We start from the raw sequence: 17,474 nt of genomic DNA, 5'->3' as shown, positions 1-17,474 counted from the left end.
CCCCCTCCACCTCCAAGGTAGAGGAAACATCCCCCTCCACCTCCAAGGTAGAGGAAACATCCTCCTCCAAGGTAGAGGAAACATCCCCCTCCACCTCCAAGGTAGAGGAAACCTCCTCCTCCAAGGTAGAGGAAACATCCCCCTCCATCTCCAAGGTAGAGGAAACATCCTCCTCCAAGGTGGAGGAAACATCCCCCTCCACCTCCAAGGTAGAGGAAACATCCCCCTCCAAGCTGGAGGAAACATCCCCCTCCAATGTAGAGGAAACATTTTTTTTTTATTTTTTTTATTTCACCTTTATTTAACCAGGTAGGCTAGTTGAGAACAAGTTCTCATTTGCAACTGCGACCTGGCCAAGATAAGGCATAGCAGTGTGAACAGACAACACAGAGTTACACATGGAGTAAACAATTAACAAGTCAATAACACAGTAGAAAAAAGGGGAGTCTATATATACATTGTGTGCAAAAGGCATGAGAAGGTAGGCAAATAATTACAATTATGCAGATTAACACTGGCGTGATAAATGATCAGATGGTCATGTACAGGTAGAGATATTGGTGTGCAAAAGAGCAGAAAAATAAATAAATAAAAACAGTATGGTGATGAGGTAGAAATGAAACATCCTCCTCCAAGGTAGAGGAAACATCCTCCTCCACCTCCAAGGTAGAGGAAACATCCCCCTCCACCTCCAAGGTAGAGGAAACATCCCCCTCCACCTCCAAGGTAGAGGAAACATCCTCCTCCACCTCCAAGGTAGAGGAAACATCCCCCTCCACCTCCAAGTTAGAGGAAACATCCTCCTCCACCTCCAAGGTAGAGGAAACCTCCTCCTCCAAGGTAGAGGAAACATCCCCCTCCATCTTCAAGGTAGAGGAAACATCCTCCTCAAAGGTGGAGGAAGCATCCCCCTCCACCTCCAAGGTAGAGGAAACATCCACCTCCAAGGTAGAGGAAACATCCCCCTCCACCTCCAAGCTAGAGGAAACATCCTCCTCCACCTCCAAGGTAGAGGAAACATCCTCCTCCACCTCCAAGGTAGAGGAAACATCCCCCTCCACCTCCAAGGTAGAGGAAACATCCCCCTCCTCCTCCAAGGTACAGGAAACATCCTCCTCCACCTCCAAGGTAGAGGAAACATCCTCCTCCAAGGTAGAGGAAACATCCTCCTCCACCTCCAAGGTAGAGGAAACCTCCTCCTCCAAGGTAGAGGAAACATCCCCCTCCACCTCCAAGGTAGAGGAAACATCCCCCTCCAAGGTAGAGGAAACCTCCTCCTCCAAGGTAGAGGAAACCTCCTCCTCCAAGGTAGAGGAAACCTCCTCCTCCTAGGTAGAGGAAACATCCACTTCCTCCTCCAAGGTGGAGGAAACCTCCTCCTCCAAGGTAGAGGAAACCTCCTCCTCCAAGGTAGAGGAAACATCCACCTCCAAGGTAGAGGGAACATGCCCCTCCCCCTCCAAGGTAGAGGAAACCTCCTCCTCCAAGGTAGAGGAAACATCCCCCTCCAAGGTAGAGGAAACATCCTCCTCCAAGGTAGAGGAAACATCCTCCTCCAAGGTAGAGGAAACATCCCCCTCCACCTCCAAGGTAGAGGAAACATCCTCCTCCAAGTTAGAGGAAACATCCTCGTCCAAGGTAGAGGAAACATCCCCCTCCACCTCCAAGGTAGAGGATACATCCTCCTCCAAGGTAGAGGAAACATCCCCCTCCAACTACAAGGTAGAGGAAACATCCCCCTCCACCTCCAAGGTAGAGGAAACATCCCCCTCCACCTCCAAGTTAGAGGGAACATCCCCCTCCACCTCCAAGGTAGAGGAAACATCCCCCTCCACCTCCAAGTTAGAGGGAACATCCTCCTCCACCTCCAAGTCCAGAGGAAACATCCCCCTCCACCTCCAATAAATCAGTCTACTGTTTCCTTCTTTCTCTAGTAATTCTCCCTGAAATGGTTTACAATGAGCTCCTGAAGTAGTTCCCATCTTTTGCTGACCCTTAATAGTCTTTGTACTAGAGCAGCATACGTTTTACCTCCAAAACCCTTCATAGTTTTACAACAAACTGATTTGCTGAAAAATGTCCTAAAATTAGCAATTGAATTGGTTCTTCGGTTGGTCCTTCGTCTTTGTAAATCCAATGTACTACACTCTGTATTGAACTTGCCCACAGTGTCCAATGTACTTCACGTGTACAAAGACCACTACAATGTACAAAGACTGCAGTGTGGTAACAAAAGCTACAGTCTTAATCTCAGTGAATTGGCAGGTAGCCCTGGCGATTAGAGCATATGGGGCAATAACCAAAAGGTTGCTTGTTTTAAATCCTCCGTTCTGCCCTGAGCCCCCACACAACTTCTCCCCAGGCACCGATGATGTGGACTTTGGTTAAGGCAGCCCCCAAACCACCTCTTTGATTCAGAGGGTTGTATGTGGAAGACACGTTTCAGTCGAATGCATTCAGTTTTGCACCTTACTTAGGTATCCCCCTATTACCTTACACCTGACTATGTATCCCCCTATTCCCTTACACCTGACTAGGTATCCCCCTATTCCCTTACACCTGACTAGGTATCCCCCTATTCCCTTACACCTGACTAGGTATCCCCCTATTACCTTACACCTGACTAGGTATCCCCCTATTCCCTTACACCTGACTAGGTATCCCCCTATTACCTTACACCTGACTAGGTATGCCCCTATTACCTTACACCTGACTAGGTATCCCCCTATTCCCTTACACCTGACTAGGTATCCCCCTATTACCTTACACCTGACTAGGTATCCCCCTATTACCTTACACCTGACTAGGTATCCCCCTATTCCCTTACACCTGACTAGGTATCCCCCTATTACCTTACACCTGACTAGGTATCCCCCTATTCCCTTACACCTGACTAGGTATCCCCCTATTCCCTTACACCTGACTAGGTATCCCCCTATTCCCTTACACCTGACTAGGTATCCCCCTATTCCCTTACACCTGACTAGGTATGCCCCTATTCCCTTACACCTGACTAGGTATCCCCCTATTACCTTACACCTGACTAGGTATGCCCCTATTCCCTTACACCTGACTAGGTATGCCCCTATTACCTTACACCTGACTAGGTATCCCCCTATTCCCTTACACTTGACTAGGTATCCCCCTATTCCCTTACACCTGACTAGGTATCCCCCTATTCCCTTACACCTGACTAGGTATCCCCCTATTACCTTACACCTGACTAGGTATCCCCCTATTACCTTACACCTGACTAGGTATCCCCCTATTCCCTTACACCTGACTAGGTATCCCCCTATTCCCTTACACCTGACTAGGTATCCCCCTATTCCCTTACACCTGACTAGGTATGCCCCTATTCCCTTACACCTGACTAGGTATCCCCCTATTCCCTTACACCTGACTAGGTATGCCCCTATTACCTTACACCTGACTAGGTATGCCCCTATTCCCTTACACCTGACTAGGTATCCCCCTATTCCCTTACACCTGACTAGGTATCTCCCTATTCCCTTACACCTGACTAGGTATCCCCCTATTCCCTTACACCTGACTAGGTATCTCCCTATTCCCTTACAACTGACTAGGTATCCCCCTATTCCCTTACACCTGACTAGGTATGCCCCTATTCCCTTACACCTGACTAGGTATCTCCCTATTCCCTTACACCTGACTAGGTATGCCCCTATTACCTTACACCTGACTAGGTATGCCCCTATTCCCTTACACCTGACTAGGTATCCCCCTATTCCCTTACACCTGACTTAGGTATCCCCCAATTCCCTTACACCTGACTAGGTATCCCCCTATTCCCTTACACCTGACTAGGTATGCCCCTATTACCTTACACCTGACTAGGTATGCCCCTATTCCCTTACACCTGACTAGGTATCCCCCTATTCCCTTACACCTGACTAGGTATCCCCCTATTCCCTTACACCTGACTAGGTATCCCCCTATTCCCTTACACCTGACTAGGTATCCCCTTATTCCCTTACACCTGACTAGGTATCCCCCTATTCCCTTACACCTGACTAGGTATCCCCCTATTCCCTTACACCTGACTAGGTATCCCCCTATTCCCTTACACCTGACTAGGTATCCCCCTATTCCCTTACACCTGACTAGGTATGCCCCTATTCCCTTACACCTGACTAGGTATGCCCCTATTCCCTTACACCTGACTAGGTATGCCCCTATTACCTTACACCTGACTAGGTATCCCCCTATTCTCTTACACCAGCTCTGAAGCTCTCCTCACCAGACCAATCCAAGTTTGTTTTTTAGCTCAAAGGTCATCCGGGTTATGAACATTCATCTTCTGAATGGCTCAATCCATGTCTCAATTGTCTCAAACTTAAAAAAAATATATATTCTGTAACATGTCTCCTCCTTGATCTACGCGGATTGAAGTGGATTCCCCTGGTCAGTCTGTGTCATGACAAGAGCAGGGGTTCCTGTATGAGCCTGTATGTAAAACCTTTAATGTTTATCTGATGTAGATTAAGAACTGCGATCATTTAACCACAGGAAAATATATGGAACTCCTCCTTGATGCTGATTGTGCTAAGTGGTGAGGAGAGTGTGTGTGTGTGTGTGTGTGTGTGTGTGTGTGTGTGTGTGTGTGTGTGTGTGTGTGTGTGTGTGTGTGTGTTGAGACTATGCTGGTTGGTCCCTATAATGTGTGTGGTCTCAGGTTGTGCTGCTGTCTGACACATTCCAGTTTGACTCATCCAGGCTTGGTAGGAAGGTAACCTTACACAGAGAGAGATAATGATCCTGAGAGAGATAATGACCCTGTCTGTGACAGAGAGGAAACCCCACAGTGTTAGTCATTAATGTTATCACTATGGAACATTAAACTGTCAGCAGGAGCTACCCACACAGTCCCTGTCACGATGGGGTTTATAAATGTCTACCTACCTGTCCTCTGTCTCTCTCATCCCTCCCTTCTCATTTCACCATACAACTCTCTACCAGCTACAGGTCAGTAACATTCAGTCTCAGGTCTAGCCACAGGTCAGTCACAGGTCTAATCTCAGGTCTAGTCACAGGTCTAGTCACAGGTCAGTCACAGGTCAGTCACAGGTCTAGTCACAGGTCTAGTCACAGGTCAGTCACAGGTCTAGTCACAGGTCTAGTCACAGGTCTAGTCACAGGTCAGTCACAGGTCAGTCACAGGTCAGTCGCAGGTCAGTCACAGGTCTAGTCACAGGTCTAGTCACAGGTCTAGTCACAGGTCTAGTCACAGGTCTAGTCACAGGTCAGTCACAGGTCAGTCAGCAACAGTTAAAGAAAACGATAGGGTTGTATAGGGCTAGGGTTGTATAGGGCTAGGGTTGTATAGGGTTAGGGTTGTATAGGGCTAGGGTTGTAGAGGGCTAGGGTTGTAGAGGGCTAGGGTTGTATAGGGCTAGGGTTGTATAGGGCTAGGGTTGTAAAATTCTATACTTTATACTTTACTTTCCTAAAATGTCAAGCCTAGGGTTGTTCAGGTCTGTTGCTGCCACTGTGTTCCATCAGTCAGGATGTATGAATGAGGAGATGTAAGGCAGGGATCTTTATTGAACACTGATAACTGATGTGATATCCAGTAATAACTCAGCCCGGGCAAACACACAGGAAGAATCTCTAACCCCACTAAGCTGCAGGTGGGACAGAAGATTAGCTGATTGGCTGCTGAAACTTTCTGTCCCTACTTTAATTTCACTCTCTCTCTCTCTCTCTCTCTCTCTCTCTCTCTCTCTCTCTCTCTCTCTCTCTCTCTCTCTCTCTCTCTCTCTCTCTCTCTCTCTCTCTCTCTCTCTCTCTCTCTCTCTCTCTCTCTCTCTCTCTCTCTCTCTCCCAGTGTCCCAGTCTGGTTGGTAATCCTCGTCTGAAAAAAGCCTGTTGTGGCGTGGGACTGAGAAAAGGGGGTGAGATAGACAGACAGACAGACCCAGCCTGCAGTACGGAGCCACAGCCTCGCAGCCAGGAGCCACTCAGCAAGGACCTGTCACATCACAGTACTGCAGCCCCACGGAGGACCCAGGCACCTGAAGAGCGAGAGAGAAGAACAGAGAGCAAAAGAGAGCAAAAGAGAAGAGACCAATCACAGGGTACGGCGAGGGCACCACACCACATCACACCAGACAGAAATGCAAACACCACCAAACTTTTGGAGAAACGACTAAACTTTTTTCCTCTTGATCAAAAGGAGACCTGTGCTGAGTTACATAGGACCTGATAGTTGGGTGAACAGCAGTGTTATACTGTTCTAGAGTGAGTTCTAGGGTGATCCGAGAGTGTTCCTGAGAGTTCCGGGAGAGTTCCAAGCGTGTTCTAGAGTGAGTTCTAGGGTGATCCGAGAGTGTTCCCGAGAGTTCCCGGGAGAGTTCCAAGCGTATTCTAGAGTGTTCTATACAGGGTTCTAGGGTTCTCGGGCCATAGGATCTGTGGGAACTAGAGCCAGACAGCAGGATGAGTGCCACTGAAGACATAGCAAAGGACTACTATGACTACCCTGATTGGAACATGGAGAACCCTGTGCCTACCAAGGTCCCAGCTGAGTGAGTACTGTTAACTCTTATTATTCCAGTTGTACAATCTCTGTTGTTCCAAACATTGTTGTTTCATTGTTCTCTACTACTTGTTGTGGGCTTGTGACTTGGTAATCAGTGAAATTCTCTCCCTAATCCTTTCGTTGTATCAATGTTTAAAGTGTCCACCAAGGTCCCATTCAAGTGAGTACACAGCAATGACATCTCTATGGGAGTAACTGTATTATACCATTCTGGATGACAAACCCATCCATATGAGAATTAACTTCTTGTTGTTTCATAGTTCTCTTTGACTTTTTGTGTGGGGTTATGATTTGACTGTTTTGAAATCTGCTTCATATACCCTTGGTTAAATGTTTGAATCATTAATTTGGGTGAACTGCTTCAATACGGTCAAGTCTTTAACTAGATTTGCCTCAGGTGCATAAATAATATCTCCAGACAGTACACATGGCTGAAACACAAATATCTCCAGACAGTAGACCTGGCTGAATCTTGGAGGTGATCAGAGTTATTACCTAATAGCGCCAGACAGTAGACATGGCTGAAGATTGGAGGTGATCAGTGTTATTAACTAATAGCGCCAGACAGTAGACCTGGCTGAAGCTTGGAGGTGATCGGTGTTATTAACTAATAGCACCAGACAGTAGACATGGCTGAAGCTTGGAGGTGATCAGTGTTATTAACTAATAGCGCCAGACAGTAGATCTGGCTGAAGCCTGGTGGTGATCAGTGTTATTAACTAATAGCACCAGACATTAGACCTGGCTGAAGCCTGGTGGTGATCAGTGTTATTAACGTTCTATCTTTTCAGTGTTACTCTGAGCCTAAACGGCCTGTCTTTTCAGTGTTACTCTGAGCCTAAACGGCCTGTCTTTTCAGTGTTGCTCTGAGCCTAAACGGTCTGTCTTTTCAGTGTTACTCTGAGCCTAAACGTTCTGTCTTTTCAGTGTTACTCTGAGACTAAACGGCCTGTCTTTTCAGTGTTACTCTGAGCCTAAACGGTCTGTTTTTTCAGTGTTACTCTGAGCCTAAACGGTCTGTCTTTTCAGTGTTACTCTGTGCCTAAACGGTCTGTCTTTTCAGTGTTACTCTGAGCCTAAACGGTCTGTCTTTTCAGTGTTACTCTGAGCCTAAACGGTCTGTCTTTTCAGTGTTACTCTGAGCCTAAACGGTCTGTCTTTTCAGTGTGATTATAGCTATGTTGTGTGCTTTTCTTTACTTTCACCCCTTATTATATTTGAACAATGTTTATCATGGATGGCAAATACTTGTTTACCTTTACTCCTTAGGCTTAAAGTCGGACTGGTCAAATGTCTGCGTCGTAATTTGAATTCTACTGCTGTTGCCCATGATAATGCTGTGTATTACTGAGACCAGGGGATGTATTCTGGCAGCATAAATACATCCAAAACAGGTCCTTTGCTCTGGGTTTAGTAATGATTGTGTAACACCTCTGGGTTTAGTAATGATTGTGTAACACCTCTGGGTTTAGTAATGATTGTGTAACACCTCTGGGTTTAGTAATGAGTGTGTAACACCTCTATGTTTAGTAAGACTCAGACACTGGGGAAAGGGAAAGGGGGAAAGGGGGATACCTAATCAGTTGTAAAACTGAATGCCTTAGAAATGAAATGTGTCTTCACGCATTTAACCCAACCCCTCTGAATCAGAGCAATGCGGGAGGCCTTAATCGATATCCACGTCTTCGGCGCCCAGGGAACAGTGGGGTTAACTGCCTTGTTCAGGGGCAGAACGACAGATTTTTACCTTGTCAGCTCGGGGATTCGATCCAGCAACCTTTCAGTTACTGGCCCAACACTCTAACCACTAGGTTACCTGCTGATAGTTTAGTTTAGTAACAGTCACCTGGTTTAGTAACACAAACATACGGCATCGTCTCTGTCAGTCAGCTGTCAATCACACCTCCCTGCTCTAACAACCTGCAGGCTCTTTGTCCTGGGTTGTATTGATTAGGGCACAGTGTAGCAAAAAATATTCTGCAACAGATATGAATGTTTTACTCAGACATTGCAGCACCTCAGTCTGTCAGCCAAACCTCCCTGCTCTGGCAGGCCTGTGTCTCATTCATTAGGAACAAACGGAAGAAAACAGACTGGGAGAGACTAGCTGAACTTGTCCAATAAGAATTGCTCATTTTAGTTTCAGTTGCAAACTATTTTGCTATGCTGTGTCCTAATGAATATGAGCCTCTAGGCCTAAGTATCATGCACGATATATCCCTGGCATTCCCTGCTAGCGTTTCTACTAGCATAACGGCTAGCATTAGCTTACTACGAGGCCCAGTAAAGCCTATCTATCCCACCATTACTGCTGGCATTAGTCCAAGCATTACTGCTACAGTAGCTTTAATATAACTGCTGCATTACTATGAGACCCAGAAATACCAAAGATTTTTTTATGAAGAACTATCTCAAGCAAAATAATTATTGCTACAGTACCCATTCTATGAAGCATTACAGCAGTACTGTGAATCGTTGTAGCCTCAACATGAAGCATTACTATGAAGCATTATAGCATTACTATGAAGCATTGTACCATTTCTATGAAGCACTATAGTATTACTATGGAATAGTATAGCATTACCATTAAGCATTATAGCATTACTATTAAGCATTATAGCAGCATTACTATTAAGCATTATAGCATTACTGTTAAGCGTTATAGCATTACTGCTAAGCATTATAGTATTACTTTGAAGCATTGTAGATTTACTATGAGGCAATGTAGCATTACCATGAAGCATCATGTTATTACCATGAAGCATTATAGCATTGCCATGAAACATTATAGTACTACTATGAAGCATTGTAGCATTACTATGAAGCATTATAGCACTGCCATGTTGTGTTATAGCATCACCATGAAGCACTGTAGAATTACCATTAAGCATTATAGCATTTAAATGAAGCATTATAGCATTACTATGAATCATTACAGCATTACCATGAAGCATTATAGCATTCCTATGAACAATTATAACATTATCATGAAGCATTACATTATATACAGCTGTAATACAACTACAGTACCCATAATGCAATGTGTCTGTGTTTGTGAATGTTACTTTGCAGAGTAATCCCACCATGTGACCCTACAGCTGATGATAGACTCTACCACATCTGCATCTCTGCCATTTCTGTAAGTCCATGATGTACTACACTACCCATCATTCTCTGTTGTTTGTATGTCCATGATGTACCACAGTACCCATAATTCTCTCTTGTCTGTAAGTCCATGATGTACTACAGTACCCATAATGCTCTGTGTAACGTATCTGGTTGTTTCTGTTATGCTGGGCGTACAGTACACAACTTTCCTGTAGTTTTATGTCTTGCTAACGTAGTGGTACATAGACTAACTGATCTGACACAGACGGGGGTCCCACACTACTAAACTCAGCACAATAAACTGTGTTTATTTTTATCAAACTTAAAATGTGTAAATATTTGTATGAATATAACAAGATTCAACAACTGAGACATAAATTGAACAAGTTCCACAGACATGTGACTAACAGAAATGGAATAATGTGTCCCTGAACAAAGGGGGGGGTCAAAATCAAAAGTAACAGTCAGTATCTGGTGTGGCCACCAGCTGCATTAAGTACTGCAGTGCATCTCCTCCTCATGGACTGCACCAGATTTGCCAGTTCTTGCTGTGAGATGTTACCCCACTCTTCCACCAAGGCACCTGCAAGTTCCCAGACATTTCTAGAGAGAATGGCCCTAGCCCTCACCCTCCGATCCAACAGGTCCCAGACGTGCTCAATGCGATTGACATCCGGGCTCTTCACTGGCCATGGCAGAACAGATCGGCAGCCCTCAGATTGTGTCTCTGACGAGCATCGTGACGACCGTGCATCCCGAGATTTTGTCTTCGATCTCAAAAACATGTCAGGGACAGCTAAATCAGGGCCAAAATCATGTTGCTCTGGTCCACCTGAACCAGACTGTTCTGGCTCTGTCCACCTGAACCAGACTGTTCTGGCTCTGTCCACCTGAACCAGACTGTTCTGGCTCTGCCCACCTCAACCAGACTGTTCTGGCTCTGCCCACCTCAACCAGACTGTTGTGGTTCTGTCCATCTCAACCAGACTGTTCTGGCTCTGTCCACCCGAACCAGACTGTTCTGGCTCTGCTCACCTCAACCAGACTGTTCTGGCTCTGTTCACCTCAACCAGACTGTTCTGGCTTTGTTCACCTCAACCAGACTGTTCTGGCTCTGCTCACCTCAACCAGACTGTTCTGGCTCTGTCCATCTCAACCAGACAGTTCTGGCTCTGCCCACCTCAACCAGACTGTTCTGGCTCTGCTCACCTCAACCAGACAGTTCTGGCGCTGCTCACCTCAACCAGACTGTTCTGACTCTGTCCATCTCAACCAGACTGTTCTGGCTCTGTCCACCTCAACAGTTTGAATCAACACAGTTTGAATCAACACAGTTTGACTCAGCACAGTTTGACTCAGCACAGTTTGACTCAGCACAGTTTGACTCATCATAGCTTGACTCATCATAGCTTGACTCAGCACAGTTTGGCTCAGCACAGTTTGACTCAGCATAGCTTGGCTCAGCACAGTTTGACTCAGCACAGTTGGACTCAGAATAGCTTGACTCAGCACAGTTTGGCTCAGCACAGCTTGGCTCAGCACAGCTTGACTCAGAATAGCTTGTCTCATTACAGTTTGGCTCAGCACAGCTTGGCTCAGCACAGTTTGACTCAGCACAGTTTGACTCAACACAGTTTGACTCAGCACAGTTTGGCTCAGCACAGTTTGGCTCAGCACAGTTTGACTCAACACAGTTTGACTCAGCACAGATTGACTCAGCACAGTTTGACTCAACACAGTTTGACTCAGCACAGTTTGGCTCAGCACAGTTTGACTAAGCACAGTTTGTCTCAACACAGTTTGACTCAGCACAGTTTGGCTTAGTATAGTTTGTCTCAGCACAGTTTGTCTCAGCACAGTTTGACTAAGCACAGTTTGGCTCAGTATAGTTTGTCTCAGCACAGTTTGTCTCGGCACAGTTTGAATCAACACAGTTTGTCTCAACACAGTAGTGTGAAAAGCCCATTTTGACACCATTATGTCATTACTTCACACACGTCTCACTCTCTATCCTCTTCACGTTTACACCACCGTTTCAGCCACATTCCCACTCTGTAATCCCAGGTGTAAAATGACTGTCTGATACTGTATAAAGCCATCAGCAACAACTCTTACACGATAAGGTTTTCTAGGTCAACATATAAATCAAATCAAATGTATTTATAAAGCCCTTCTTACATCAGCTGATATCTCAAAGCGCTGTAAAGAAACCCAGTCTATAAAACCCCAAACAGCAAGCAATGCAGATGATGACGCCAATATACCATGGTCTTTCCTGTAGATAAGATTACAGTCTGATTTCAACACCATTGGTTTGGACTTTATGTAACCTGATGTATTTATCCAGTAGACCTGTAGTGTTATATATCGACGGGCCATAGCTGATAACCCTCCAATTCACAACTAAACTACAGATTAGAAGTTTATTTTTTACTGCGGAGATGATACCAGTCCGTTTTGGTTAAACATTCAACTCTTTGTACTCAATGTCATGTGTTTTTACTCCAAAAATAAATTTAAGGCCAAGCACCATACCATAAAAGTTGTTTTTTTTCTTCCGTTTAGCATATCACAATCAACTTTTACCCGTTTGTTTCTATTACAAATATTGTATTAAAATATGCTAATGTTTTTCATTAAATATGTGCAAATGAACTTTTTGGGACACTGGATTAAGTGAACTGTGAAGTCACTCTAGGTCAATACTGCTCAGTGAACTGTGAAGTCACTCTAGGTCAATACTGCTCAGTGAGCTGTGAAGTCCTGACTAATGGTGACCCAGTGAGATCATAGACTGGGGGAAACCCTTTTGTTGTGGGGTCTCCCCCCCAGTCTTTGGTCTGACCCAGGGGAGAGGGCAGGGGGTCCCAAGAGGACTGAGGTGAAGGCAGGGGGTCCACAGCTGCACAAGTGTCAAGGGTCATATGGGTCGGGCAGAAGGACCAGACAGATGTGGCCAACTGGGATAACTGAAATGTCTCCTGGACTAATTGGTCTGTCTCCCATTCTGTGGTGCAGCTGGTGGTCATGTTGATCCTAGCATTCCTTGCCAGGAGGATGAAGCTGGCGGATGGGCAGAAAAGAGGTTTACTCAGGTGAGATCCCCTTCTCTTACTCCATATTATAATCTTAGACTTCAACAAAAACCTTTAAATGGCATCCTAATCCTCCCTTCTGTGGGAAAGTGAATTTACAAACGGAATAGGACTTTTTTATTTTATTGAAATTATATTTCCCCCCCCCAACCCTGCCGTCCACACTGTTGCATCCCCCTGCCATGACATCACATATCAAACCTGAAGCAGCTTGGTTCTAACATCCTGGTTCTAAATATTTTCCTGTTTGATCCCCAGCCCAGTGAACTTCCTGGACCACACGCAACACAAGGGCTTAGCTGTAGCAGTGTTTGGAGTGCTGTTCTGCAAACTGTTTGGTCTGGTCATAGCACCAAACCCTCTTCCCTTCACCACAGACCAAGCCAACAAACGTAAGGAGCAGGAAGATGTAGAAAATTGTGAAATGATAGATCGGAGTAGTGTTTTGTTCCACAATTATTAGGAGTTCACAGCGAAACCTATTGTCATTCTTAGATCATTATTTTCTCTTTAAAGGGAAACTTCTCCGCTACACTCTATTTGGCGTGTTTTTCCTGTCAGACATCCTGTCAGACATCACATCCTGTCAGACATCACATCATGCCAGACATCACATCCTGTCAGACGTCACATCCTGTCAGACATCCTGTCAGACATCACATCCTGTCAGACATCACATCCTGTCAGACATCCTGTCAGACGTCACATCCTGTCAGACATCCTGTCAGACATCACATCCTGTCAGACATCACATCCTGTCAGACATCCTGTCAGACGGCACATCCTGTCAGACATCCTGTCAGACATCATGTCCCCCGAAATAATACTACTGATGAAGGGTGTTTCAGACATAATACTTAGTGATGAAAGGTGTTTCAGACATAATACTACTGATGAAGGGTGTTTCAGACATAATACTACTGATGAAGGGTGTTTCAGACATAATACTTAGTGATGAAAGGTGTTTCAGACATAATACTTAGTGATGAAAGGTGTTTCAGACATAATACTACTGATGAAAGGTGTTTCAGACATAATACTACTGATGAAAGGTGTTTCAGACATAATACTTAGTGATGAAAGGTGTTTCAGACATAATACTTAGTGGTGAAAGGTGTTTCAGACATAATACATAGTGATGAAAGGTGTTTCAGACATAATACTACTGATGAAAGGTGTTTCAGACATAATACTTAGTGATGAAAGGTGTTTCAGACATAATACTTAGTGATGAAAGGTGTTTCAGACATAATACTTAGTGATGAAAGGTGTTTCAGACATAATACTTAGTGATGAAAGGTGTTTCAGACATAATACTACTGATGAAAGGTGTTTCAGACATAATACTTAGTGATGAAAGGTGTTTCAGACATAATACTACTGATGAAAGGTGTTTCAGACATAATACTTAGTGATGAAAGGTGTTTCAGACATAATACTTAGTGATGAAAGGTGTTTCAGACAATACTACTGATGAAAGATGTTTCAGACATAATACTTAGTGATGAAAGGTGTTTCAGACATAATACTTAGTGATGAAAGGTGTGCTCAGACATAATACTACTGATGAAAGGTGTTTCAGACATAATACTTAGTGATGAAAGGTGTTTCAGACATAATACTTAGTGATGAAAGGTGTTTCAGACATAATACTACTGATGAAAGGTGTTTCAGACATAATACTTAGTGATGAAAGGTGTTTCAGACATAATACTTAGTGATGAAAGGTGTTTCAGACATAATACTGCTGATGAAAGGTGTTTCAGACATAATACTGCTGATGAAAGGTGTTTCAGACATAATACTGCTGATGAAAGGTGTTTCAGACATAATACTGCTGATGAAAGGAGTTTCAGACATAATACTACTGATAAAAGGTGTTTCAGACATAATAATACTGATGAAAGGTGTTTCGGACATAATACTTAGTGATGAAAGGTGTTTCAGACATAATACTACTGATGAAAGGTGTTTACTAACATAATACTACTGATGAAAGGTGTTTCAGACATAATACTGCTGATGAAATGTGTTTCAGACATAATACTGTTGATGAAAGGTGTTTCAGACATAATACGTAGTGATGAAATGTGTTTCAGACATAATACTACTGATGAAAGGTGTTTCAGACATAATACTTAGTGATGAAAGGTGTTTCAGACATAATACTTAGTGATGAAAGGTGTTTCAGACATAATACTACTGATGAAAGGTGTTTCCTAACATAATACTACTGATGAAAGGTGTTTCAGACATAATACTTAGTGATGAAAGGTGTTTCAGACATAATACTTAGTGATGAAAGGTGTTTCAGACATAATACTGTTGATGAAAGGTGTTTCAGACATAATACTACTGATGAAAGGTGTTTCAGACATAATACTTAGTGATGAAAGGTGTTTCAGACATAATACTTAGTGATGAAAGGTGTTTCAGACATAATACTGCTGATGAAAGGTGTTTCAGACATAATACTGCTGATGAAAGGTGTTTCAGACATAATACTGCTGATGAAAGGTGTTTCAGACATAATACTGCTGATAAAAGGTGTTTCAGACATAATAATACTGATGAAAGGTGTTTCAGACATAATACTGCTGATAAAAGGTGTTTCAGACATAATACTTAGTGATGAAAGGTGTTTCAGACATAATCCTACTGATGAAAGGTGTTTCAGACATAATACTGTTGATGAAAGGTGTTTCAGACATAATACGTAGTGATGAAATGTGTTTCAGACATAATACTGCTGATGAAAGGTGTTTCAGACATAATACTACTGATAAAAGGTGTTTCAGACATAATAATACTGATGAAAGGTGTTTCAGACATAATACTTAGTGATGAAAGGTGTTTCAGACATAATACTGCTGATGAAAGGTGTTTCAGACATAATACTACTGATAAAAGGTGTTTCAGACATAATAATACTGATGAAAGGTGTTTCAGACATAATACTTAGTGACGAAGGGTGTTTCAGACATAATACTACTGATGAAAGGTGTTTCCTAACATAATACTACTGATGAAATGTGTTTCAGACATAATACCACTGATGAAATGTGTTTCAGACATAAAACTATATATATATATATATATATATATATATATATACATATATATATATACAACAGCTAGCGATATCTATACCACAATGCAATTAGAGCTCACTAGACATTCTATATTATACTACAACATCAGTCGAACTGAATATGAATGTTGTATTGGTTGAACGTTCCAGGCAGATTCCAGAATGTTCTTCAGCTGGTGAACCTTGTGTTGGGTAATGGCAGCTGGTTTAGCAGGCTTTGGCGCTGTGGAGTTTTTGGCAGGGATGTTGGGTTTGGGGAGCTGTGACTCTGGCTTCTTGTAGACAACCGTCTAGCCTTTTCGGCAACTACACAGCCAGGTAGACAAGCCTCTCCCTGAAGTGGTGGGTTGTGGGCTAGTACACTTTCTTCACCACCCACTGCTACAACTACTTGCAGCAGATTTGTTCGTACTGCAAGTCTCCTGGAAAGACATGAAGACTGATTATCAGGATGTGTAAAACATGAAGACTGATCATCAGGATGTGTAAAACATGAAGACTGATCATCAGGATGTGTAAAACACGAAGACTGATCATCAGGATGTGTAAAACATGAAGACTGATCATCAGGATGTGTAAAACACGAAGACTGATCATCAGGATGTGTAAAACATGAAGACTGATCATCAGGATGTGTAAAACATGAAGACTGATCATCAGGATGTGTAAAACACGAAGACTGATCATCAGGATGTGTAAAACATGAAGACTGATCATCAGGATGTGTAAAACATGAAGACTGATCACCAGGATGTGTAAAACATGAAGACTGATTATCAGGATGTGTAAAACACGAAGACTGATCATCAGGATGTGTAAAATATGAAGACTGATCATCAGGATGTGTAAAACATGAAGACTGATCATCAGGATGTGTAAAACATGAAGACTGATCATCAGGATGTGTAAAACATGAAGACTGATCACCAGGATGTGTAAAACATGAAGACTGATTATCAGGATGTGTAAAACATGAAGACTGATTATCAGGATGTGTAAAACATGAAGACTGATTATCAGGATGTGTAAAACATGAAGACTGATTATCAGGATGTGTAAAACATGAAGACTGATCATCAGGATGTGTAAAACACGAAGACTGATCATCAGGATGTGTAAAACACGAAGACTGATTATCAGGATGTGTAAGACATGAAGACTGATTATCAGGATGTGTAAAACATGAAGACTGATTATCAGGATGTGTAAGACATGAAGACTGATTATCAGGATGTGTAAAACATGAAGACTGATTATCAGGATGTGTAAAACATGAAGACTGATCATCAGGATGTGTAAAACACGAAGACTGATCATCAGGATGTGTAAAACATGAAGGCTGATCATCAGGATGTGTAAAACATGAAGACTGATCATCAGGATGTGTAAAACACGAAGACTGATCATCAGGATGTGTAAAACATGAAGACTGATCATCAGGATGTGTAAAACATGAAGACTGATTATCAGGATGTGTAAGACATGAAGACTGATTATCAGGATGTGTAAAACATGAAGACTGATTATCAGGATGTGTAAAACATGAAGACTGATCATCAGGATGTGTAAAACACGAAGACTGATCATCAGGATGTGTAAAACATGAAGACTGATCATC

At 43.2% G+C, this 17,474-nt stretch overlaps 1 protein-coding gene across 1 annotated transcript in view; it reads left to right on the top strand.

Moving 5' to 3' along the window:
• stra6 (signaling receptor and transporter of retinol STRA6) overlaps nucleotides 1–17,474 on the top strand; it is a 117,639-nt gene that overhangs the window by 15,163 nt on the left and 85,002 nt on the right. The window contains exons 2-5 of the mRNA XM_036968858.2: nucleotides 5,849–6,548; nucleotides 9,635–9,701; nucleotides 12,689–12,765; nucleotides 13,024–13,157. Coding sequence (XP_036824753.1) covers nucleotides 6,460–6,548; nucleotides 9,635–9,701; nucleotides 12,689–12,765; nucleotides 13,024–13,157 — 367 coding nt within the window. The 5' untranslated portion in view covers nucleotides 5,849–6,459. The remainder of the gene's footprint in view (nucleotides 1–5,848; nucleotides 6,549–9,634; nucleotides 9,702–12,688; nucleotides 12,766–13,023; nucleotides 13,158–17,474) is intronic.

The sequence above is a fragment of the Oncorhynchus mykiss genome, chromosome 4, assembly GCF_057628025.1.
Source record: "Oncorhynchus mykiss isolate SJ-2025 chromosome 4, ASM5762802v1, whole genome shotgun sequence".
Lineage (NCBI taxonomy): Eukaryota > Metazoa > Chordata > Actinopteri > Salmoniformes > Salmonidae > Oncorhynchus > Oncorhynchus mykiss.
The sequence above is the reverse complement of the archived record's forward strand: the minus strand, read 5'-3'. Positions and strand labels throughout refer to the sequence as shown.